This window comes from Geotrypetes seraphini, chromosome 2 (genome assembly GCF_902459505.1).
Source record: "Geotrypetes seraphini chromosome 2, aGeoSer1.1, whole genome shotgun sequence".
Taxonomy (NCBI): domain Eukaryota; kingdom Metazoa; phylum Chordata; class Amphibia; order Gymnophiona; family Dermophiidae; genus Geotrypetes; species Geotrypetes seraphini.
In genome coordinates, this window is record NC_047085.1 from 395,573,472 (window position 1) to 395,600,373 (window position 26,902).

General features: G+C 45.5%; 1 protein-coding gene across 1 annotated transcript in view; it reads right to left on the bottom strand.

Annotated features, from left to right (window-relative positions):
- Window positions 1–497: 497 nt before the first annotated feature.
- Window positions 498–26,902, bottom strand: part of MALSU1 (mitochondrial assembly of ribosomal large subunit 1) — a 29,222-nt gene continuing 2,817 nt past the window's right edge. The window contains exons 2-4 of the mRNA XM_033930874.1: window positions 8,321–8,499; window positions 1,288–1,369; window positions 498–1,105 (exon numbers count right to left, since the gene is read on the bottom strand). Of these exons, the coding sequence (XP_033786765.1) occupies window positions 948–1,105; window positions 1,288–1,369; window positions 8,321–8,499 (419 nt within the window). The 3' untranslated portion in view covers window positions 498–947. The remainder of the gene's footprint in view (window positions 1,106–1,287; window positions 1,370–8,320; window positions 8,500–26,902) is intronic.

The window sequence follows — 26,902 nt, forward strand, 5'->3', positions numbered from 1 at the left end:
ATTAAATTACTTTATAGGCAACCAATTCTTATTTTAGGTCAGATTTCAGCACAGTTATAGAAAGTGGGTACAATGGGTGTTAACACTGATATTTCACAGAAGTGCCACTTCTCTTCATAATGTTACTCTTTCTAGATAAATTATAGTCTGAGCTACACATAAAGTATGGTCCTTTCTTTGTCTTTTGGCAGACTGATAAACCTCTAAAGGGCAAGAAAACCTATTAGAAAAATAAAATCATTCAAAGTCTAACTATGCAGGAGGCTTAAATCGTTTATTAACTATTACCCTTTTTTTTTTTTGGATTCCTGTGATGTTAGGTGACAGAGGCAGGCTTAAGATAAACAGTAAATCAAAACTCCTACACAATTCCATTATGCGGGGGGGGGGGGGGGAGGGAGTTAATGTTCCCAAACACTTATGTGCAAATCACAATCTGGATGTGTGAATCGGAAATATTTTTCCCTTATTATAGCTAAAAGCCCAACACACAGAGATGGAAAAACATGGGTGGACTGAACTTTCAAATCCATACCCTTTATTCTCAAAGGAAAAAAAGGTGTTTGCACAAAAAGCAGGTGTAAATGGTAGCATTTATAAGTTGCAAAGGGAAACTATGTACTTTGTACACAGATAGGGACAAAGCAGGTAAAAAGCATCCAAAGGCTCTATCCAAATGTCAACACTAAAAATCAGTCCCATTACATTAAAAAATACTCAAATTTGGGAAAAAAACCCCAAAAAACTCCAGACCAAAGGCCTCATGTAACTGAAAGTTCCCTCTCCCACACAGCCTCCTCTTGCACAGTATTGCTTGTTATTGATTTTGCTATCCATGGACAGGTGGAGCAGGTAGTCTCTTGAAGCGCTGTCATCTTCAGCAGCTTCAACCAACAACATTCTTACTGCTGCAGGATGCAAACGGATAATTTATGAACAGTTTTCTGTCACAACTCGGGTGTAGTCACTCCATATATGAAATCGTCAGGCAAAGGCTTAGTCTCCATTTGTGTCAGCTGGTCATCATAGGATTGCAAAGTCCATAACTTCTCTAGTTCATAAAGCTCCCGTGTTTCTGGCAGCATGAAATGAACCACCATATTTCCTAGGGAAAAGAAGAGAAATTAAAATAAGGCTATGAGGTGCTTTCTAGTTATAAACGGAAGAGCTCTCTGATTTGTTCTCCCTTGTCCTTTTGGTCAGGCCGCATGAACAAGTGAATGTCATATACAAACTTTTCAGTGCCAGTTCAGGGGAACTGTGATATGATAATCAAGTACCAATTACCAAAATCCAGACACTGCCAATCTTCTGCTTCCCTGCCTTCAAGCCGAATATGGGGCTCCTCTGTTTTCTTCATGTGCTTGTACTAAAAAGACAAAAAGGAAAAGATGGATCACTAAACAAGACAAAAAGCCATTTAGCATGCAAATTCAGTGATATTAGAGAAAGAAAGCTTGAGCTGAGTTCAAGAAAGTAATTCATAAAGAGAAATGAAACAAATATAGCTCAACCATTAGGGGGGTGGGAGGTACATAATAGATTCTTTACCAGGGTCACTAACTGTAATATCCACCCTGGCATCCTGTTTGTCTGTTTAGATTGTAAGCCAGACATGGGCAACTCCAATCGGGTTTTCAGGATTTCCCCAATGAATATGCATGAGATCTATTTGCATGCACTGCTTTCAATGCATATTCATCGGGGAAATCCAGAAAACCCGAATGGATTCCGGCCCTCGAGGACTGGAGTTGACCGCAGGTATTCGCACCCTAAACGAATCTTGTACCCAACATCCCCTATCAATTGACCTGGCAGCCGCCACATGGCACTCTAACATCCAATCCCTCTATAATAACCTGGTCCAAACAAAAACAACCCAAATAATCACCAACAAAGCACCTGCTCCTTGGTACACTAATGACCTCCGATCCATAAAACGATCCCTGAGGAAAGCAGAAAGGATCTGGGCCAAACATCCGGACAATGAAACCAAAACCCACTGGAAAAACATATCCACCACATACAAAGCTGCCATTCTAGAGGCAAAAAAGACCTACTACTCTCGTCTCCTACAACAAGCCCCTTCTAGATCAAAACAACTGTTCACCCTCACCAACCATCTCTTCACCAACGCCCAAAGGAATAATCAAATCAACCAAACAGAACTCGATAGCGAAACTCTCTCGGACTTCTTCCAGTCCAAAGTACAAAACATCCGAGCTAACCTCGACCTCAACACCAAACCCACTCCTACTCAGCTCCAACCAACTCCATATACCCCCCCTTCCGCCACTCTCTCCCAATTTCATTTAGCCACTCATGCGGAGGTCCTCGAAACCCTGAGAGAACTCAAACCCTCCAACACCATCCTCGACCCCTGCCCGTCCAGCCTCCTGCTGTCTGCCGGAGACGCCATGGCAGAATCCATCCTCCCCATCATTAACACCTCTCTAACTACTGGAACTGTCCCCCTCAGCTGGAAATCAGCTATTATCAAGCCCACCCTCAAAAAACCCTCCCTTGATCCCAATGAACCTAGCAACTATCGCCCAGTCTCCAACCTCCCAATTGTCTCCAAACTCCTTGAACGAATTGTGCTCCACCGCCTACACCCCTTCATTGAAGAACAAGCTGCCCTATCCCCAGCCCAATCCGGCTTCCGTAAGGGCCACAGCACAGAATCAGTACTCCTTGATATCATCGATGACAGCTGGTCAATACTCGACAAAGGCAATGACGCCCTACTAGTCCTACTTGACCTTAGCGCTGCCTTCGACACAGTTGACCACCAACTACTCACATCTAGGCTCCACGACCTCGGAATCAAAGACACAGCCCTCCAATGGATCACCTCCTTCCTTCACCAAAGGACCCAAACTGTCCTACTAGGGACACATAAATCTAACCCTAAGCCTATCAAATATGGCGTTCCTCAAGGCGCCCTTCTATCCCCCCTCCTATTCAACCTCTACATCAAACCCGTCATCGATATAGCGCAAAAATATAAAATCAAAATCCACTCTTATGCAGATGACATCCAGCTGCTCCTCCCCTTAGGCGAAAACCGGCCCTCCCAAATTGCTAACCTCGAACTCTGCCTCACTGAAATGAAATCTTGGATGTCAAACAACAAGCTTCAACTTAACGCCTCCAAAACCGAACTCCTATGGATCAGAAACAAAAACACCAAATACATACGACCTACACTAACATGGGATTCCACTCTACTAACGGCAGCAGATCAAGTTCGCAGCCTGGGAGTAACCCTAGACGGACACCTATCCCTATCTAACCACATATCCCAAGTAGTCTCCACCTCCTTCTACTACCTTCGCCAACTGAAAAGGATCAAACCCTACATCTCCACACCAGACCTCGCCCAACTCCTATACGCATATGTCCTCTCCAGAATGGATTATTGTAACTCCCTATTTAATGGACTAACCAAGAATAATATCAAACGCCTCCAACGGGTCCAAAATGCAGCCATCCGCCTCCTACACAACCTCAACTACCACGATTCCATCTCCTCGGCACTCCATGCCGAACACTGGCTCCCAATTAGCCAACGCTGTACTTTCAAAGCCCTGGCAATTGCTCACAAGAGAATCTACTCCACCACCCCCTCCTACATAAAATCCAAGCTTCCCATCTACAACCCCACTCGCACTCTCCGCTCAAAGTCTGAGATACGCCTATGCACCCCCCCCGGAAGATCACTGCTCACAGAAACTGCCCACAAACGATCCTACAGCCACTTCATTCCACGCCTCTGGAACCAACTCCCCCCCCCCAACTTAGACAACAGAACTCATTATTAACATTCCGTAAATCGGTAAAGACCCTCCTCTTCAACTAAAGATCTCCTCTGCCTTCTCCCCCCTTCCCGAAACTCCAGTATGATCCTCTCTTACTCTATCCACTAACAAATTGTACCTAAATGCTTATAACTCTCCTTAAACTAAGCTACTGTTTCCCCCTTCTCTCTTTCTGCTTACTCTCCCGGTATTTAATTCTCTCCAAAAACTATAAATCCAATCCCTAAACCAGTTGTACTACTTATTTGTATAGTATGTTCATTTGTACTACTTATATGTGTATGTTCATTTGTAAACCGTTCTGAGCTATTGGGAGGACGGGATAAAAATCTAACTAAATAAATAAATAAATAAAATGTCTGTTGTAAGCTCTTTCGAGCAGGGACTACCTCCTTCATGACTCTGTACAGTGTGGCGTATGTCTGGTAGCACTCTAGAAACAATTAAGAGTGTAGTACAGGGGTCTCAAAGTCCCTCCTTGAGGGCCACAATCCAGTCGGGTTTTCAGGATTTCCCTAATGAATATGCATGAGATCTATGCGCATGCACTGCTTTCAATGCATATTCATTGGGGAAATCCTGAAAACCCGACTGGATTGCAGCCCTCAAGGAGGGACTTTGAGACCCCTGGTGTAGTAGTACTGTGTAGGGTTTGTTGTTTTTTAAAAATTTGTGTGTGTGTGTTGGTGCATGAGTGGTTACTTCCCTGTCTCAGAATGGAATTCCTCCTTGAGTTTTCTTTTTGAAATTTTATTATGTAAATCATTCTGTAACGCTTACATGAAGAGTGGTCTATCAAATTAAACCATAAACTATATATTTATATAATTGCACAAAGCAAATAAGCAGCACTGTCAACTGAATGACTACATCAAAGCAAAGTGTCATTCTGAAGAAAATGACCCAAGCAGAATTGTTAGTTCCAGCCAGCAAAGTATCTACAGAGCACTCTTCAGAAACAAAATGGGCTTGGGTACTACAAGCTGCAATTCACAAAATATAAACCAGCCATTCTCAACCCAGTTTTCAGGACACACCTACTCGCATTGGGTTTTCAGGATATCTACAATGTCCATGAGTCAGATTTGCATGCAATTCTCTCATGCATATCCTAACAAACCCAATGAGACTAGGTGTGCACCAAGGACTGGACTGGAAATGGCTAACACAGACTACACTGCAGAATGGCAATAGCTAGTAGAAAATGTCCCCTAATACTGAGCCCACAACAAACAAGATAAGTTATTCATCAACTTTATTTGAACACTAGCTGTTACTGACTATCTGGATAGGGTGGTGAGGTGCTGGTACAGTCCAACTTTTTTGCTGTCCAAAGTTATCCAGGTAGCAGAGGTGAATATCGCTAAGTACCCAGATAATTGATCTCCATCCCTGCTCTGCCCTAGCACCTTCTCAATAGTGCCGATATGCTCTGCAAAGATATTCAGCAACACTCTCTGGAAAGGGATCCTGAATATCTATAACCAGCAAAGACTTATATGGACAGCAGATGAATCTACCTTTACAAGATCTTTTAAATATCCACATATTAGAGCTTACTGACATTCTAGTACATGAGCTTTCAAGACCACAGGGGGATTTCTTCCTTGTAAAAGAAGGGACCTGTGTGTTTTGGAAAGTTCACTTACTACTTTTTTTTTTTTGTTGGTCTAATAGAAAGCCATCAGCATACAGAGATCCCACAACTTGTTTGTAAGGTAACAGGGCGATCCTTGAATTCCAAATGAGAAGGGGCAGGTAGAGCCTGTCTAAATTTTATCCAATTGCATGGTATGGAAATTAAGTCCCGGGGGATACAAACCACATACCCATACATGCTGTGAAGATTTACTAAAACCAAAACCAGCTCAGTTTGTTCCCTCTGACCAGGAGCTGTATCATAAGTCAAAACCACAGGAATATTACACATCTTTATAATTTGTTGAAAACCACATCTTCCTGATGATGCAATGCCAACATCCAGAGGATATCGACAGCCATGCTGAATGCTTAAAAATTAATAAGCACAAGAATCTGATCCATTCCAGAAATGTCAAACAATGAATGATTATACAGTACTCCCCCAATATTCATGAGGGTTCAGTTCCAGGAACCCCTGTGAATCTTGAAAAACCGCGAATACAGTTTTTTATGGGGGGAGACTGGAGAGGGCAGCGGGAGAGGCAGGAGAGAGCAGCCGGAGTTCTGGTGAGTGAAGGAAATCACTCACTGTATGCTCCGACCACCTCTTCCTGTACTAAAGTCAGGCCTTACCAATCAGGAGCTGCGTGTCAAAGCAGCTCCTGATTGGTAAGGCCTGACTTTAGTACAGGCAGAGGCGGTCAGAGCATATAGCGAGTGATTTCCTTCACTCACCGGCGCTCTGGCTGCTCTCTCCTTCTGTCCTCTCCTGGTCGGTGGTTCACGGTCAGAAAATACCACGAATGACTAGTACTGCGAACCACCGACCGCGAATGACCGGGGGAACACTGTACTGCATTCTTCAATATCATTATTAGAACATAAGAATTGCCGCTGCTGGGTCAGACCAGTGGTCCATCGAGCCCAGCAGTCCACTCCCATGGCGGCCCCTAGGTGAAAGACCAGTGCCCTGAGACCAGCCCTACCTGCGTATGCTCCAGTTCAGCAGGAACCTGTCCAACTTTTATCTTGAATCCCTGGAGGGTGTTCTCCCCTATAACAGACTCCGGAAGTGCGTTCCAGTTCTCTACCACTCTCTGGGTGAAGAACTTCCTTACGGTTTGTACGGAACCTATCCCTTTTCAACTTTAGAGTGCCCTCTCGCACTCTCTACTTTGGAGAGGGTGAACAACCTGTCTTTATCTACTAAGTCTACTCTCTTCAGTATCTTAAATGTTTCTATCATGTCCCCTCTCAGTCTCCTCTTTTCACGGGAGAAGAGGCCCAGTTTCTCTAATCTCTTGCTGTACAGCAACTCCTCTAGCCCCTTTATAACAGTTATCACCTCTGTATACATGTTCAAAACAAGTTATCACCTTTGTATACATGTTCAAAACAAAACACAATATTAATGCTCAGCCCAATGTCAGAGACTGGTAGATGGATACAAGAAGCTTCTCACTGCAGATATTTCAGCCAAAGAGGGTAACACTAGCTATTAGGGTGTAGGGTGCCCTAATTTTATTCCTCAGTTAGAATACACATTTTTGTGGATATCTTTTGTTTCATGAATAAATCAAGGAAAATTTTTGTTGTTTACCTGAAATAACATCACTTTCTTTTGAAATGATTAAAAAAAAAAAAAAGATCTGACCGATATGTGAATATTTCTTAAGAAAGAACTGAATATTTCACGGGGTGTCCTAATTTTTTCACACGACTGTATCTTTCATGTCCAAATTAACAAGTTCCTCATAGAAATAGGCTCTCTCATTTACATAAAGTTTGGGCTCCCTTTCTTGCATCTATTGCTGGCACTCACACTACACACCCTCACTATTTTGAGCCTGTTCTATTATACAGGGGGGAGGGGGGTCTGGGTAGTGGTAGAGGGCTACTTTCAGAATTGACTTGTTAGGTTAATAGACTCTTTGTAGGCGACATTGTCTAGCCATGTACTAAAGAGCTACAGTACATCATAAATGGAATCTATGGTGTTATGTTGGTTGTACATTTATGTCCTTTTGCTATAGTCTGGTGTAATATAGCCTTTTTTCCTGTATTTTGCTTCATATGGTTCAATAAAGTTTATAAATAATTAAAAAAAAAAAAAAAGATTAGGGTGTTGAGGAAAATAAATGTATATTGGTTTACTTGTTGGAAATTGTGTATGTTGTAAATGTTTTCATTATATTTCCTGTAATTTTTTTTTAAGTGTAAACCACTTTAAACACACGATTTATTTAGCAGTATATCAAACAAATCAAAACCACAGCCCTTCCATACATTCCATTCCCCTCCTCCACCCAATGATCATAGTTTAATATATAAAAACAAATTGGGCTAATATACTTTGGATTAACTGTGGTCATAAGATGGCTCTCTGCAGGAGGTTGGCATATAAACTTATTATAGTAATACAACCAAACCTTGGATAGCGATTAATGTGGTTTGCGAGTATTTTGCAAGACAAGAAAAACCTTTCATTAAATTTTAACTTGATAAACGAGCGTTGTCTTGCAGTATGAGCACATATCGCGCATCACGTCATCAGAACCTACAGCTGAAGCGCGGCTGAATGTAATAAAAGTGTCACACCCAATTTACCCGTAGCTCACACGCTCACGGCAAACAGTATTTTGTATTAAAGGTTTTGGGGTTGTGGAACAAATCATCTGAGTTTCCATTATTTCCTATGGGGAAATTCGCTTTGATATGAGTGCTTTGGATTACGAGCATGCTTCCGGATCGAATTATGCTCACAAACCAAGGTTTTATTGTATAATCTTTGGAAAAACAAAACCAAATGTTGCTAGTTCAGGGCCAGAAATAAAATCTGTAAGTGAAACTCATCTTACCATTTTCAGCACATACTGTATCATGGCTTGTAGATGTCGTGTAGATGATGCACTCACAATGACAAAATAATCTGTATACCTCATTTCTGGAGCAACACGAATAACACAAATATCTCGGCCATTCTCTTGCCTCAGTAAAGCAACAAGGCCATCAATGTTAAAGCTGGAAAGCAGAGCCTCTAAAACAAAACACACGAACAAGCACAGATGTAAAAACTCATGCAGATCTTCAGACACTAAATTTCTCCATTTATATCCTAGAATTGGGTTAACCCAAGTCCTCATAAAAAATGACCAATCAGCCTTCTAACCTGCCCAGCAGGTTTTTTGGGGGAACTTATTAGGAGGTCCATATACAAACACAGAATTGAAAGTAGGGGAAGAGACGGAGGGAACAGAGGTGTTGAGGGCTGTTGATGCATTCCTCTAAGAGCAGCTAAATTAAGGTTATGGAGATAAAACCCAAGGGGTCACAGAGAAGGATGGAAGAGAAAAAGGATTAAAGTTTGCTAGGCCACATGTAACAGACATACAGTGTAAAAAAATGATTGTGGAAACTGTCTGCGCCATGGAGTAGCAGACCATAGGGGACCCCACTAAGGGAATAAATTAATGAAATTTCTGAACCTAAGCATAAGACAGGCATGTGCATCAAAGAAATGCAAAATGAAATGGGGGCAAATTTGTCCCTGTCCCCGCAGGAAAAAAAGATTAGGTTCTTACCTTTGCTAATCTTCTTTATTGTAAATCCACACTTTATTCTGGGACCAGTGGGTTATTTCTGTCTACCCGCCAGGACTTTATAGGAAGCCTCAAACATCAGAGGTTTAAATCCCTCCCCCTCTTCCCTCATCACTGTCCCTGTGAACATCAATTAGCCTTAAAGCAGCCAGGAACATCTGATAAGAACAAGAGAGAAAGGAGAACTGGGACACTTCCCAACAAATAAATCAATTCTGCTCATATCAACAAATTCAACAATGAAAAATGAGAGAACAGGTCATAAAACATTAGAACCCTGGATGATAAAACTGCTACAAGGAGACAAAGCCTACATTGTTAGAAGGGGGTGTCTTAACTAGGGACCCCCCAAAACTAAGTGCTAAACCCATTCTGATGGCACTCTTATAAAGGCTGGTCAACAACATAAGAATAGCCTTACTGGGTCAGACCAATGGTCCATCAAGCCCAGCAGCCCATTCTCCCAATCCAGGTCCCAAAGAGTAGCAACATTCCATGCTACCGATTCATGGTAAGCAGTGGCTTCCCCATGTCTTTCTCAATAACAGACTATGAACATTTCTCCAGGAAATTGTCCAAACCTTTCTTAAAACCAGCTACGCTATGCGCTCTTACCATAACCTTTGGCAATGTGTTCCAGAGCTTAACTATTCTCTGAGTGAAAAAATATTTCCTCCTATTGGTTTTAAAAGTATTTCCCTGTAAATTCATTGAGTGTCCCCCTAGTCTTTGTAATTTTTGACGGAATGAAAAATTGATCCACTTGTACCCGTTCTACTCCACTCAGGATTTTGTAGACTTCAATCATATCTCCCCTCGGCCATATCTTTACCAAGCTGAAAAGCCCTAACCTTTTTAGGCTTTCCTCATATGAGAGGAGTTCCATCCCCTTTATCATCTTGGTTGCTCTTCTTTGAACCTTTTCTAATGCCGCTATATCTTTCTTGAGATAAGACCAGAATTCAACACAATACAGTGTTCCCCTGTGAATTTGCGGTTCATGAATCACAGACTCACTAATTCGCAATATTCTCTGACTTCCCCTTCCTGTACTAAATTCAGGCTACACCAATCAGGAGCTGCATGTCAAAGCAGCTCCTGATTGGTGTAGCCTGACTTTAGCAACAGGAAGAGGCGGTCAAGAGCATACCGTGAGTGATTTTGCACCCGACGGCGCCCCAGCTGCTCTCTCCTGCCTCGGTGTCCCAGCTGCCCTTTCCTGCCTATAAAAACCATATTCACAGTTTATCCAAAATTTGCAGGGGTTCTGCGAATTTCAGAAAAGTATTGTACTCCAGATGAGGTCGCAACATGGAGTGATACAGAGGTATTATAACGTTTAGTCTTGTTAACCATCCCTTTTTTAATAATTCTTAGCATCCTGTTTGCTGCACATTGGGTGGAAGGTTTCATCGTATTGTCTACGATGACACCCAGATCCTTTTCTTGGGTGCTAACCCCCCAAGGTGGACTCCTAGCATCCAGTAACTGTGATTCAGGTTATTCTTCCCAACATGCATCACTTTGCATTTTACCACATTAAATTTCTTCTTTTTTTAATTTATCATTTTATTAAGCACAGTTACTTACCGTAACAGGTGTTATCCAGGGACAGCAGGCAGATATTCTTGACTGATGGGTGACGGCACCGACGGAGCCCCGGTACGAACACTTTTAGAGTGATTGCACTCTAAGAACTTGGAAAGTTCTAGAGGCCGCACCGTGCATGCGCGAGTGCCTTCCCGCCCGACACAGGCGCGCGGTCCCCAGTTATGATAAGCCAGCTAAGAAGCCAACCCGGGGAGGTGGGTGGGACGCAAGAATATCTGCCTGCTGTCCCTGGATAACACCTGTTACGGTAAGTAACTGTGCTTTATCCCAGGACAAGCAGGCAGCATATTCTTGACTGATGGGTGACCTCCAAGCTAACAAAAGGAGGGATGGAGGGAAGGTTGGCCATTAGGAAAACAAATTTTGCAAAACAGATTGGCCAAAGTGACTATCCCGTCTGGAAAATGTATCCAGACAATAGTGTGATGTAAAAGTATGAACTGAGGACCAAGTGGCAGCCTTGCAGATTTCCTCAATAGGCGTAGAACGGAGGAAAGCTACAGATGCTGCCATAGCCCTAACTCTATGGGCCGTGACGGAACCTCCCAGTGTCAGTCCGGACTGAGCAGAGCAGAAAGAAATGCACGCTGCCAACCAAAGGGACTTGAACAAATTAGAAGAATGGACGGTGAAATGGCAGATGAAGTTCAACATTGAAAAATGTAAAGTATTACATGTGGGGAGCAGAAACTCGAGGTACAACTATACAATGGGAGGGATGTTATTGAATAAGAGTACCCAGGAAAGGGACTTGGGGGTAATGGTGGACATGACAATGAAGCCGTCGGCACAGTGTGCAGCGGCCGCTAAGAGAGCGAATAGAATGCTTGGTATAATCAAAAAGGGTATCACAGCCAGAACGAAAGAAGTTATCCTGCCGTTGTATCGGGCGATGGTGCACCCGCATTTGGAGTACTGCGTCCAATATTGGTCGCCGTATCTTAAGAAGGATATGGCGTTAGTCGAGAGGGTTCAAAGGAGAGCAACACGTCTGATAATAGGTATGGAAAACCTGTCATATTCTGAGAGATTGGAGAAGCTGGGTCTCTTTTCCCTGGAGAAGAGGAGACTTAGAGGGGATATGATAGAGACTTACAAGATCATGAAGGGCATAGAGAGAGTAGAGAGGGACAGATTCTTCGCACTTTCGAAAAATAAGAGAACAAGAGGGCATTCGGAAAAGTTGAAAGGGGACAGATTCAAAACAAATGCTAGGAAGTTCTTCTTTACCCAACGTGTGGTGGACACCTGGAATGCGCTTCCAGAGGACGTTATAAGGCAGAGTACGGTACTGGGGTTCAAGAAAGGATTGGACAAATTCCTACTGGAAATGGGGATAGAGGAGTATAGATAGAAGATTACTGCACAGGTCCTGGACCTGTTGGGCCGCCGCGTGAGCGGACTGCTGGGCACGATGGACCTCGGGTCTGACCCAGCAGAGGCATTTCTTATGTTCTTATGTTCAATTCGACAGCGTACGCTTAGAAACAGGATGACCCAATTTATTAGGATCAAAGGACAAAAAGAGTTGTGGCGATGATCTGTGGGGCTTAGTACGATCCAAATAGTAAGCTAAAGCCCGCTTACAATCCAAAGTATGTAGAGCCTGTTCCCTAGAATGAGAATGAGGTTTCGGAAAGAAGACAGGCAGAACAATGGATTGGTTGAGATGGAATTCAGAGACAACCTTAGGGAGAAACTTTGGATGTGTACGCAGAACCACCTTGTCATGATGAAAGACCGTAAAAGGTGGATCTGCAACTAGTGCATGTAGCTCACTGACCCTCCTGGCAGAGGTAAGAGCAATAAGGAAAAGTACCTTCCAAGTGAGAAACTTGAAAGTGGCTGTCGCCAAAGGTTCAAACGGGGGCTTCATCAAAGCGGAGAGAACCACATTAAGATCCCAGATCACAGGAGGTGCTTTAAGAGGTGGTTTAACATTGAAAAGACCTCGCATGAATCTGAAGACCAGGGGATGAGCTGTAAGGAGTTTCCCATGGACTGGCTCATGAAAAGCAGCAATAGCACTGAGATGGACTCTGATGGAGGTAGATTTGAGGCCAGAGTCAGACAGAGAAAGCAGATAATCCAACAAGGTCTCCACTGGAAGAGACGTAGGATTATGATGATGAAGGAGACACCAAGAAGAAAACCTTGTCCACTTCTGATGATAACACTGGAGAGTGGCTGGTTTCCTGGAAGCATCCAGAATAGAACGAACGGGCTGAGAGAGAAGAGAGTTGTTTGAAGTCAGCCCGAGAGATACCAAGCTGTCAGGTGTAGAGACTGAAGGTTGGGATGCAGGAGGGTCTCCTGATGCTGCGAAAGTAGAGAAGGAAATAGAGGAAGTAGCAAAGGCTCTCTGGAACTGAGTTGAAGAAGAAGGGAGAACCAATGTTGTCTGGGCCATCGTGGAGCAATCAGAATCATGGTGGCTCGTTCCTTCTTGAGTTTGAACAAGGTCCGCAAGCATGAGCGGCAGAGGAGGAAAAGCATACAGGAACAGATTGGACCAATCCAGAAGAAATGCATCCGCTGCCAGACGGTGAGGAGTATAGATTCTGGAGCAGAATTGGGGCAGTTGGTGATTGTGAGGAGCTGCAAAGAGGTCCACTTGAGGAGTGCCCCATTGATCGAAGATGGATTGTAGGGTTGAAGGATCGAGAGTCCATTCGTGAGGTTGGAGAATTCTGCTGAGCTTGTCCGCTAATGAATTCTGCTCTCCTTGGATGTAGATCGCCTTCAGGAATAGGCTGCGAGCTGTGGCCCAAGTCCAGATTTTCTGGGATTCCTGACACAAGAGGCGAGAGTCTGTTCCACACTGTTTGTTGATGTAGTACATCGCAACCTGATTGTCTGTGCACAGCAGGAGGACTTGAGGAAAGAGAAGGTGTTGGAAGGCCTTGAGGGCGTAAAACATCGCTCTGAGTTCCAGGAAATTGATGTGATGCTTCTTTTCCTGGGCTGTCCAAAGGCCTTGAGTTTGGAACTCGTTCAAATGAGCTCCCCAGGCATAAGGGGATTAGAGAGTTGCGCGGGGACAGAAATCCCACCCGTCCCCGCCAAAATCCCACCCATCCCCACCCGTCCCCGTGAGGAATCCCTCCGTCCCCACCCGTCCCCGCGAGGAATCCCCTCCGTCCCCACCCGTCCCCGCGAGGAATCCCCTCCGTCCCCACCCGTCCCCGCGAGGAATCCCCTCCGTCACCATCCTTCCCTATAAACTTCAGAAATAGTTATTTTATTTAATTATGCTACTGAATTAAAGGCTCTGGTAGAGACCCATTTACAAATAAGCAAAGAGACTATTAATTTGGAAATATTAATTGGGAAGAATACATACTTTGTAAATGGGTTTCTACCAGAACCTCTAATGTAAATATAAAATATAAATACTCAGCTGATGAGAACCCACAAACTGTCAGCTGAGGACTTCCTTTGCAGTTGGCCTGGGGTCCCTTTTGCCAAGCTTGGCAGGCAGCAGTAGCGTCCCTGAGTCACAGATGCTGGCACCTCAGTGGCTCATGGATGCTGCCAGCGACTGCTGCGCTTGGTGGAGGGGAGTTCTGACCATCTCTAGAGGAGGTCCTCTGCTGGCGGTGCTTGGGGATCCCCACCAGTCACAGCAAGGGCCAACAAGTACTTCAACACTGTAGAAATAAAACCAGAAATGCATTTCCTTTTCTTTTGAACACAAAACAAAGATATCTGCCATATACATTTCCCAAGGCAGATGACTCTATGCAATGTCACCTCGGTAACAAAATACAAAAATAGACAAATACACCCCCTCCCTTTTTACTAAACCACAATAGTAGGTTTTAGCACAGGGAGTTACGCTGAATGCCTCGCGCTGCTCTCAATGCTCATAGGCTCCCTGCGCTAAAAAACAATATTGCGGTTTAGTAAAAGGGAGCCATAGTGCAAAATATAGACAGCAGATATAAATTCTCAAAACAGACACATTTTGATCACTAAATTGAAAATAAAATCATTTTTCCTATCTTTGCTGTTTGGTGATTTCATGAGTCTCTGGTTGCACTTTCTTCTTCTGACTGTGCATCCAATCTTTCTTCCTTTCTTTCAGCCTCCTGTATGTTTCCTCTCCTCCAGACCTCATTCTCTCCCCCAACTTTTTCTTTCTGTCTCCCTGTTCCCCCTTCTTTCTGTCTCTCTGTCTGCCCCCTTTCTTTCTTTCTCCGTGCCCTCCCCCAAGCCACTCGGTTTGCTGCCACCGCCATCGGGGAATAGTCCCCAAGCCACCGCTGTCCCAAGCTTTCCCTGCAGAAGCGTCGCGCTGACCAGCATTCCGCTCCCTGACGTCAATTCTGACGTAGGAGAGGAAGTTCCGGGCCAACAAGGCATTTCTCCTCATTCCATCCAGCCTGAGCCCCATCTCTCCTTGATCCAGCATTTCCCTTCTGTGTCTGTCAGAATTACCATTCCACCTATTTTCCAGCATCACCCTTCTTTGTGTCCATCTCACCTATATCCGTATCTCACCACTTTTTCAGAATCTTCATTTGTCTCTGTCCTTGTCTTTACCCCATATTCACCATTTGCCCTTTCAATGTCTTTATCTCCCCCCCCACACACACACACTTTTTCAGCATTACTTCTATGTCTCTATTTCACCTCCTCTTCATGTCCCCTCTGTATCTCTATCCTTATTCAGAAGGTCCTGCTTACCCTTTCTCTTCTTTGTGTCACTATCTCCATTTTCAGCTTTCCCCCCTTTTCCTTTGTTAATGCACCCGGTAGCCAGAATCTTTCCACTCCAATCTTTCACCTCCACTCCGGCCCAGCATGAAATATTTCCTTTTGTTTCCCTCCCCTCTCTCTCTCTCTCTTCTCCTCCCTCACCCACGAGTCCTGCATCTGGCCCTCTCCCTTCTACCTGCACCTGGCAACACCCCCCTGCTCCACGGCTCTCTTAAGCAACTCGTCAGCAGCGGTGATCAAGACAAGCTGCCGACATCGAGGCCTTCCCTCTACGAGTCCCACCTTTGTGGAAAAAGGAAGTTGAAACAAGCGGGACTCGCAGAGGGTAGGCCCCGACGCCAGAAGCTTGTGTCGATCGTTGTTGCCGAAGAGAGCCGCAGGTAGAAGGGAGAGGGAGATAGGAAGGCTGTAGAAGCTCCGGAGCATGACACCGAACCCGGCCAGGATGATTTCTTTTTCAGGCTGCTGCTGCCGCTGCCGCTGCCATCCCCCACCCGAAATGACAAAAAACAGCCTAATGCCCGCGTCGGGAAATAGCCATGCTGAGCAGTGAGCTCAGCACGTACACAGATGAAAGCCTTGCTTGCTGATTGGTCCGGCGGCACGGTGGGGCGGGGCCGCCGGACCAATCAGCAAGCAAGGCTTTCATCTGTGTACGTGCTGAGCTCACTGCTCAACATGGCTATTTCCCGACCCGACGCCAGACTTGTAAGCTGCATGCTTGCATCGCCAGAATTTAGGTAGGTTGTTTTCATCCCCGTGGGAGTCCCGTGGGCAAGGGGGCGTCCCCGTGGGAGTCCCGTGGGTCAGGGGGGCATCCCCGTGGGAGTCCCGTGGGCCAGGGGGCGTCCCCGTGGGAGTCCCGTGGGCCAGGGGGGGAACCCGCGGGATCCCCGCGGGACCCGCGGGATCCCCGCGATCCCCGTTCCCGTGCAGACCTCTAAAGGGGATGCGTCGGTGGTGATGACTAGTTGATGAGGAGGTAGATGGAGCAGAAGACCTCTGGAGAGATTTGAGGATATCAACCACCATTGTAGAGACTGACGAAGAGATGATGTCACAGATATGTGTCGTGAGCAAAGATCCGTCGCTTGGGACCACTGGGTAGCAAGGGTCCATTGAGGAGTGCGCAGGTGAAGACGTGCGAGGGGTGTGACATGAACTGTGGAGGCCATGTGACCCAAGAGTATCATCATCTGTTTGGCAGAGATGGAACTCTGAAGAAGTACCTGCTGACAGAGAAATTGGATAGTCTGAAGACGGTTGGCCGGTAGAAATGCTCTCATGAGGACTGTGTCCAGCACTGCTCCAATAAATTGAAGTCTCTGAGTGGGGATGAGATGAGATTTGGGAAGATTGATCTCGAACCCCAGAAGTTGTAGAAACAGGATGGTTTGGTTGGTGGCCAGGAGCACTGACTGAGATGAATCGGCCTTGATTAACCAATCGTCCAAGTAAGGAAAGACTTGAAGGTGGTGAGAGCGTAGAAAGGCAGCTACCACAATCAGACACTTGGTGAATACTCTTGGAGAGGAGGCAAGACCGAAGGGTAGTACCTTGTATTGGTAATGACAACGGTTGATCATGAAGCGGAGGTACTGTCTGGAGGTCAGATTGACCGGTATGTGAGTGTATGCCTCTTTGAGATCGAGGGAGCATAGCCATTCGTTTTGATTGAGAAGAGGATAAAGCGTGGCTAAAGATAGCATTTTGAATTTCTCTTTGACCAAGCATTTGTTGAGATCGCGAAGATCTAGAATCGGTCTGAGGTCTCCTGTCTTTTTGGGGACCAGAAAGTAACAGGAGTAGAATCCCTGCCCCTTTTGATCTGGAGGAACTTCCTCTATAGCATTCAGAAGGAGGAGGGAATGAACCTCCTGAAGAAGGAGGGAAGACTGAGGAGAGTACAAAGCAGACTCTTTTGGTAGATTTGGGACTGGGAGGTTCTGAAAGTTGAGAGAGTAGCCGTGGTGGATGATGTTGAGGACCCATTGGTCCGAAGTGATAACTTCCCTCCGGCTGAGGAAAAAGGAAAGACGACCCCCTATAGGTTGAGGTTGCAGGGAAGATGGTTGGACGCTGGCTATGCCCTGGAGAAGTAAGTCAAAAGGGCTGCGTGGATTTCTGTTGAGGAGGCGGCTTGGCAGGCTGTTGCTGTTGTGGTCTAGGTGTCTGCCGTTGCTGCTGACGCTGCCTTCTAGGTTGTTGTGGAGCTGACTGCAGAGGACGAGCTACATAACGGCGTTGGTAGGCCGATTGTTGTCTGAAAGGCCGTGCCGGTGGCGGTTTCTTTTTTGTCTTGAGGAGAGTATCCCAGCGTGTTTCATGGGCGGAGAGCTTTTGGGTAGTTGAGTCCATAGACTCTCCAAACAGCTCATCCCCTAAGCACGGTGCATTAGCCAACCGGTCTTGATGGTTGACATCAAGCTCGGATACCCTCAGCCAGGCAAGGCGGCGCATGGCCACAGACATAGCTGTTGCTCTAGAGGTAAGTTCAAAAGTATCGTAAATAGATATTACCATAAATTTTCTCAGCTGGAAAAGTGAAGAAGAACATTGGCGAAACGCCAGTCGCTTTCGCTCAGGAAGGTACTGCTCAAAAGAAGCCATGGTGGTAAGGAGATGCTTTAAATAGAATGAAAAATGAAAAGCATAGTTGCCAGATCTATTGGCGAGCATTGCATTCTGGTAAAGACGCTTACCAAATTTATCCATGGCTTTACCTTCTCTGCCAGGAGGGACAGAAGCATAAACACTAGCTCCTGAGGACTTTTTAAGTGTAGATTCCACAAGAAGGGACTCATGTGGAAGCTGGGGTTTGTCAAACCCTGGAATAGGGATGACTTTGTATAGAGAGTCCAATTTGAGGGGAGCTCCCCGAATAGTAAGAGGAGTCTCTAGATTTTTGTAAAATGTTTCCCTCAGGATGTCATGAAGAGGGAGTTTCAAAAATTCCTTTGGAGGCTGGTCAAAGTCAAGGGCATCAAGAAAGGCTTTAGACTTTTTAGACTCAGCCTCCAAAGGAATGGAAAGAGACTCACACATGTCTTTTAAAAAGGAAGAAAAAGACATAGTCATGCTTGGAGGATGGGTCAGGAACAACAGGATCATCCCCATCCGAAGAACACTCACCCTCTGATAGAAAAGGTTCTTCGGAATCACCCCACAGATCAGGGTCCCTAATATGGGAACTACGGTCCTGAGACTCATGGGTGGATGGTTCCAAGTGTCGGGACTTGCGCAGTGACTTACCCGACCTCATCGATGCGGTACCGGGAGAAGTCACCGGTCGCATCGGTGCCGAAGTTTGTACCGACTGGTGGTGGGATGTCGGCTCCGGTGCGAGGAGTAGCATCGATACCGATGAGGCCGAGTGTACCGGTACCGAAACAGTAGATGCAGACAATACAGGCTGTTCCACTGCCGGTACCGGTGGCTCAGTACGGACCAGCACCGGGAGATTCGGAGCCAAGATAGCTGGAAGGAGTTGTTGTAATTGCTCCTTAAGCTGCACTTGGAGGATGGCCGCTATGCGATCATCTAATGAAGGCACCGGTACCGCCTTTTTCTTTTGCGGTACCTGCGGTGCTGCTCTACACCCCAGAGATGAGGAGCCCGATGTCGAGGGACTCACCTCAATAGGGGTGGAGCGCTTCCGCTGGCGCCTCACGGTCGGCAGGACTGGACTCGCTGCAATCGAGACCGGAGGACGCTCCAGCGGGGAAGGCTTCTTAGCCGGCTTACCTGGGTGTTGCGACGCCGGCGCGGTGTCACGCGGTGTCGATGATGTAGGTGCCGACTGTACCGGAGCCGATACCGGTGTCGATGTCGCGGGATCGGACATATCGGTACCGAAAAGTAATCGTTGTTGAATTTCACGATTCTTTAAAGTATGTTTTTTCAATGTGGCACAGCGGGTGCAGGTGGACGCCTGATGCTCCGGACCCAGGCACTGTAGACACCAGTTGTGCGGGTCCATAAGGGAGATAGGCCGTGCACACCGCTGGCACTTTTTGAACCCTGGCTGAGGGGGCATGAAAGGAAAAACGGCTTCCGCCAAATCGAAGGCCGAGGCCTCGATGGTGGCAGAAGGCCCCGCCGGGGAAAAACCAAAAATGAAGAAAAAATACAAAGTTTTTTTTTTTTTTACAAAAAGAAAAGAAAAGAAAAGAGGCAATAGAGCCAAAGGGGTTTTCGCGAGCGGGAAGGCGTGGAGAAAAATTTTCAATGGCCGTTGAAAAACGCGTCTTCTTAGCTCCGCGGAAACTAAGAAACTGGGGACCGCGCGCCTGTGTCGGGCGGGAAGGCACTCGCGCATGCGCGGTGCGGCCTCTATAACTTTCCAAGTTCTTAGAGTGCAATCACTCTAAAAGTGTCCGTACCGGGGTAGAGAATGACACAGGGAGCGATCCCCGCAGCGAACCGCTGCGTGGCTGCGGTTTGGCTGCGGGTTATGGTGACCTCATTAGCAAATCGCCGCAGACGCGGGGACAAATCCTTTCACCGACCGCAAAAACGGTGAATAGATTTGTCCCCGCAGGCCAATGTCCCCCCCTCTAGGAACCGCAATTTACCTGTGTTTTCACCGTGCTCATTTGTCAGATCAACCCTTCCTGCCAATAGAACCCGCCCCCCCCCCCCCAACGATCGCCCTCACTGGTAGGAGGGTGCCCAACCCCTCCTGCCGGCACCCCCAACGGCCCCCTATATCGCCAATAGGAGGGTGCCCAACCCCTCCTGCCGGTCCCTCCCCCAACAAACCCCGCCATCCCGAAACACCACCCTTAGTCTTACTTTCCAAGTTGGACCGGACAGCTCCTCGCTCGTCTGGCCAGCAGGCCTGCCTCCATCCAAATGAGGCGGGCCCGCCCCTCCCCTCCCCTACCCACAGGATCCTAGGGCCTGATTGGCCGAAGCACCTAAGGCCCCTCCTATAGCGGGAGTGGCTTTAGGTGCCTAGACCAATCAGGCCCTAGGATCCTGTGGGTTGGGCAGGGTAGGGGCGGGCCCGCCTCATTTGGACGGAGGCAAGCCTGCTGGCCATACGTGTGAGGAGCCGTCCGGTCCAACTTGGAAAGTAAGACTAAGGGGGTTCCGGGGTGGGAGGGTTCGTTGGGGGGGGGGTCCAGCAGGAGGGGTTGGGTACCCTCCTGCCGGCGATCTTAGGGGAGGCCATTGGGAGGACCGGCAGGAGGGGTTGGGTACCCTTCTGCTGCGATTGTCGGGAGGGCCGTTGGAGGGGTCTACAGGAGGGGTTGGGTGCCCTCCTGCCGTGATCGCTGGGGGGAGGGGAGACTTGCAGCCGTAGCCGCGGTCACTATGCTAATCACGGCAGGGAGATCTTTGCCACGATTAGGTACAGCGGCCGCGTCTACTTACCATATAGGCTAACATTGTAAGCATTTAAAGTACATGTCGTGTTTGTTTTTGCATTGCTAGCCCCAGGGGTGGTGGAAGATTAGTGATTGAAAAACTGTATGAAAAATAACTATTTTAAATTTAGTGATCAAAATGTGTCAGTTTTGAGAATTTATATTAATTAATTTTTTCTCTGCGTGTTTTGTTTTTGTATAGTTATTAACTAATATTTAACTAAGTTTTAAAGTTTTAAAGAATGTTTCCTTTATACGTAAATAAAGAAAAGTGAATGGGATTGCAGTGGCGGTGACGGGGCGGTGAATGGGGTGGCAGTGGCGGTGACGGGGCGGTGAAGAGGATGGTGAGACGGGGACGGGGCGGTGACGGGGATGGTGAGACGGGGACGGGGCGGTGACGGGGACCAATTTTTTCACCGTGTCATTCTCTATACCGGGGCTCCGTCGGTGCCGTCACCCATCAGTCAAGAATATGCTGCCTGCTTGTCCTGGGATAAAACAAATTATCAAGACAACCAACTAATACAACAAAGAAACTAAATAATAATATGAAAATAATTCTTCTGCTTAATCAATTTTAAAGTCCCATATATAGGATCCAAGATGGTAATCTGAGTGAAAGTTAAAAAAAAAAAAAAGTGTATCAGTTTCATTGGCTAGCTGAAAGTGGTTCGCAGGGGCAATTAACTTAAGTTGTTACTACTTCTCTTTCAAGACGTTTCATGGAGAGAAACCCCGTTAACGATATAGGTTCAAAGAATACATAATTAGAAGATTTATACTTTACTATGCATTTACATGGGTATCATAATAAGAATAAAGCACCTATCGCAGTAACCCCAGATTTAAGAAACAAGAACTGTTTTCTGCGCTTCTGGGTTTCTTTTGTCACATCAGGAATATTTGGACTCTTTGTCCCATAAATTCTTTGTGTCTATTTTTAAAGTATAACTTTAGAATCCAATTCTTATCAGGTAGCAGGGCAACTGTTACTAATAAGGTAGCTGGCCTAGCTACCTCCTTCATTGAAGTCTCAAGGATTGTGGTTAAGTCCATTTGTTCGCCCTCTACCTGAGGTTGTTCCTCCAAGGTTTTTGTATGAAGATAATAGATTTCTGAAAAGGGAGGAAAATTATCTTCTGGAACATTGAGTACTTCCATGAAATATTTCTTTAAGACTGCTTTAGCCGAAAGTAAGGGTACCTTTGGAAAATCCAATATTCTAAGATTATTTATTCGATTGTTGTTTTCCAATATTTCCATCTTTCTTCTTAAGTTGAGATTATCTCTAATAAGAGTCATTTGCACTTCCTTTATATCCAATATCTCTTTCTCAACTTTTTCTACGTTAGTTTTTACCACCGTTATGTCCTGTTTAAAGCTATTTAATTCCTCCCTTTGTTCACATAGTTTATTTTCTAAATCTTTTATTTGCGGTGACAAAGTCTGTCCAAGCGCAATTACTAAATCCCATAAAGAGTCTAGGGTAACATTGGTAGGTTTAGGCAATGAAAATATACTTGCAATCATTAATCCAGCTTGTACTGTTCCCGGCGTCTTTTCCCCATGTAGGTCTTGCCTTTCATGATCCCTCGTTGTCTTAACCACAGGAGTGTTCTCCAGTGCTTCGTTCGATTCAGCCTCCCGGGATATAGAGTCTGCCTCTTCAGACTGACTGCTATCCCGCGGCGAGCTTGCACTCTATGGTTGAGGGGGTAGAGTTCTGGCATCAGGGCTCAGCGTCGACTCCAGCCCAAGGAGACTCAAGGCTGCCTCACTCCTGGCCCGCAGCTCCAGCGGGCAATTCCCTGACTGTATCGGCTCCTGAAAACGCCTTAGGAATTCATCCAGAGTCGCTTGGGGGGGGGGTCTCTGAGCGCATCAAGGCTCCAGATGCGCTTTTCCCCCTCCACTTCGGCATTGGGTTGGCAAGAAGAAAAGGTAACTGACGAATTCTGCGAGCATCTCTCCCACTCTCAGCTTCTCGCGGCCATCTTGGATCTTACCACATTAAATTTCATCTGCCACTTAGACGCCCAGTCTTTCAATTTCCTAAAGTCTGCCTGCAATTTTTCACAATCTGCATGCGTTTTAACAACTTTGAACAGTTTATTGTCATCTGCAAATTTAATCAGCTCATTTGTTGTTCCAATTTCCAGATCATTTATAAATAAATTAAATAGCACTGGTCCCAGTACAGGCCACTGCGGCACTCCACTGTTTACTCTCCTCCTTTGAGAAAAATGACCATTTAACTCTACCCTCTGTTTTCTATCCGATAACCAATTCCTAAACCACAACTGAACTTTGCCACCTATCAGCAAAGGAGGGGGGAGGTTCTTTCCAGCTGCCACGTAAGCTGCGGAAATGGCCATACGGATCCACCTAGATATGGCCTTAGAAGTTGGCCTACTGTTGCGGGCAAGACCCGCCAGAACAAACAGGTGGTCAGAAAGGAAAAACTCATTGGTGACTTCCAAGTACCGCAACAAGATCTTACATACTTCCAAGGACTGCAATATCCGATCCTACTCTCTCAAACCAGAGGAAGCAAAAGCAGGAAGTCAGATTTCCTAATTCACATGGAAAGTGGAACCCACTTTGAGAAGAAAAGAAGGAACAGCGCGTAGCATCACACCAGAATCTGAAATATCAGAAAAGGATCCAGACAAGAAAGAGTCTGAAGCTCCGAAACCCTATGGGCTGATGTAATAGCCACCAGGAAGACTGTCTGAATCATGAGATCCATAAGGGATGCCTGCTCCGTGGCTCATACGGTGGACGAGCCAGAGAACGGCTCCAGAGGCTCATATGGCGGACTAGCCAGAGAACGGCTCCAGAGGCTCTTACGGCGGACGAGCCAGAGAACGGAGAGCTAGGTTAAGATTCCAAGTTGGACAGAGATGGCTCAACAGAGGCCGAAGCCGCAGAGCACCCCGCAGAAAACGAACCACGTCTGGATGATTTGCCAATGAGCCCCTCAGAGGCGGGCCCATACACAAAAGACTGGTAATTTGCATCTGGAGACAAGCTGCCACTAGGCCATTCTTCAGGCCATCCTGCAGTACCCGAGGGACCAACGGAACAGATGGATCCACCTGTTGCAGGCCGCAACAGGCCTGATTACATTTCTTAGCCTTCGCATAGGCAGCCCCTATGGATTTCCTTTTGCTGTGTAGCAACATGGCAATCACAGCTGAAGACTAGCCCTGGCTAGTAAAGGCCATGTGCTCAAGAGCCAAGTCGTAAAACCAAAGCAGTTAGGATCCTGCATCGCAACTGGACCCTGTGTGAGTAGGCAAGAGCGACAAGATAGCCGGAGTCCCCAATTCTGCTGGAGCTGAACAAAGTCAGCATACCACGGCTGCCTCGGCCAATATGTGACCAGGATCACCACACCTCTGTGGGCCACTATCTGTCTCAACAAACGCCCTATTATGGGCCATGGAGGGAAAACATATAGAAGACCTTCCTGTGGCCAGGGCTGAACCAGAGCATCCAGGCCTTTGTTGCCGGCCTCGAAACAGTGACTGAAGAACCAATTTGCTTTTTTGTTGGCTGCAGTCATCATGAGATCGAATGTGGGATGCCCTCACTGATCTACTATGCAATTGAACGCTCTTTGAGACAGAGTCCACTCTTGGGATCCAGAGACTGATGACTGAGAAAATCCGCTTAAATGTTGTCCACTCCTGCCACATGCACCGCTGACAGCGCCATGAAGTGTCTCTCCATCCACCAGAAGAGAAGCTGAGGCTCCACACTCAGAGAGGGACTCCTCATGCCCCTCTGCCGAATGACATAAGCCACCATTGTGGCATTGTCCGAGAAGAAGTGGACAGCTCGATGATGGAGAAGACTCTCGAAGTGGAGAACAGCCAGCCAAATCACATGAATATCCAAGCAACAGAAGGACCATTTGCGCTCTGAGGGTGCCCACTGGCCCTGAATAGGGTCGGTCATACACACCACTCCCCAGCCTTTGAGACTCGCATCCGTAGAAAGAATCACCCTTGGCACTAGAGGTTTCTTAGCATGGGCTGGCAATGTAAATGTTCCAACACACATAGAATTCCTTTGAGCGTTGGAGCATTTACCTTGCCGTCCCATGCTAAACATCTCTAGTGCCGTTTAGTAAAACATTTGATAAACCTTAACCAATTGTTAGTGTAGTCCTCAATCACTTCTCTCTAAATCACTAACTGTACTCTTCAAATCTACTAGATCAATAATCTCTTTACAGGGTATACGAGGCCGCAATATGTAAGCTGGCACCATATTGCTTCATAAGATTAGAGATTTGAAAAGAGTACAGAGTAGTGATTTAGAGAGAAGTGGTTTAGTAAAACATTTAGAGAGAAGTTGTTTAGTAAAACATAGCAGTTAGTGATTTAGAGAGAAGTGGTTTAGTAAAACATAGCATTTAACAGTTGTCCGTCTTGCGTAGCTATTTTGGACACTAAACCTATAAAATCTAACTTATGCAATACTGTCACCAAAAATGAGCCAATAAAAGTTTTGCAACTACCAACGAGCATGTGACTAATTTGCGAGTCAATGGGGGAAATCCAAATGGTTTAACTTGTAGAAGGCATGCCCTCTGCTGTAAATGGCATTGTAAAGTTTATAAACTGCAAGCAAGAGCAGCAGCAGCAGTGGACGGCCAGCAAGAGGCAGGCTTAGAATAGGCCAGAACACTGCTGCTCCTGCTTTAGGAGGCCCGAAGGTAAGGGGGGAAGGGTTGGTCACTGAATCGGCGAGCCCGATTTTTTAGAAAACAAATTGGTTTGAATCGATTCACATGAATCGGGTAGCAATATACACTTCCCTCTTGCATTTGCAGTGATAGGAGAACGGCAAGGCAGTGAATAGATAAAAACTTTTCGTATGTTATTCGCAGTGTTTCTGGTTTTGTTTTGTTTTTTAATTTCTTTATTCATTTTAAAGCCATGATTAAGTGCAGGATATAATAAAATCATATAACTCTATAAAAGCACTTAAATACATTAACAATTATAATTTAAGACAAATAGATATCACCCTCCCCCCCCAATTATATTCAAAAAATACACTCAAATTGAGAAATTGAAAAATATATTCCCACCCACCCTTGACGTGTATGACCAAAGGGCATAATCACTAATCACTCTTTGCAAAATTTTGTCAATGGCTCCCAAATCTTCAGAAACTTCTTATAATGTCCCTGATGTATAGCCATACTTCGTTCCATCTTAAAAATATGACATATAGACTCCCACCAAAAGGTATAGTTCAGTCTATCCCAGTTTTTCCGATTCCTTAAAATAAGCTGAATGGCAACCCCTGTCATAATAAATAGAAGTTTATTATTGTGAGATGATATTTGGCTTTTAGCTCTCATTATAGTGCCAAATAGCACCGTGTCATATGTAAGTGCCAGTGGATTTTCCATTACTTTGTTTATCTGATCCCAAATGGATCTACAAAATAGAAGTCTAAAGGGACAATAAAATAATAAATGATCCAATGTCCCAAATTCAAGATGACATTGCCAACACCTATTAGACTTGGAACTATCTAATTTCTGTAACTGAACTGGGGTCCAAACTGCTCTATGTAACAAAAAAATAAACCAAGATTGTCTCATAGATGCAGACACCATACATCTCGTCCTCCAAGTCCAGATTCGTGGCCATTGAGACGCAGTAATCTCAATGCTCCAAATGTCACGAAGACCAGTTTTTGGTTTCTTATTCAAAATTCTAGATATTAATTTATACCACTGACAAATATAAAAGATGACTTCTTAATTATGACAAGTACAGCTGTGCAATTGATTACACACAACTGGAAAAATTGGGATTGTCTTAACTTTACATTCTGGTGGGGAAATTTATGTTTAATATATAAATATGAGAAAATGAACGCTGATTTATCAGGAAATATAAAAAAATTTAAATTAATATGGGGGTCCATTGATGTCTTTTGTAGAAATATTATAGTTTTGATTTTTGTTGAAATATTAATTGCACATCCGGGGTGGGGGGGTGGAATATAGGTTTTAAATCAATATTTATCTTTCCTGAGGGTATTGGGAAGGAGGGTATTTTGGGGGGTTTGATAAACAATTTCTGAATGTTTATAAATGTTTAAT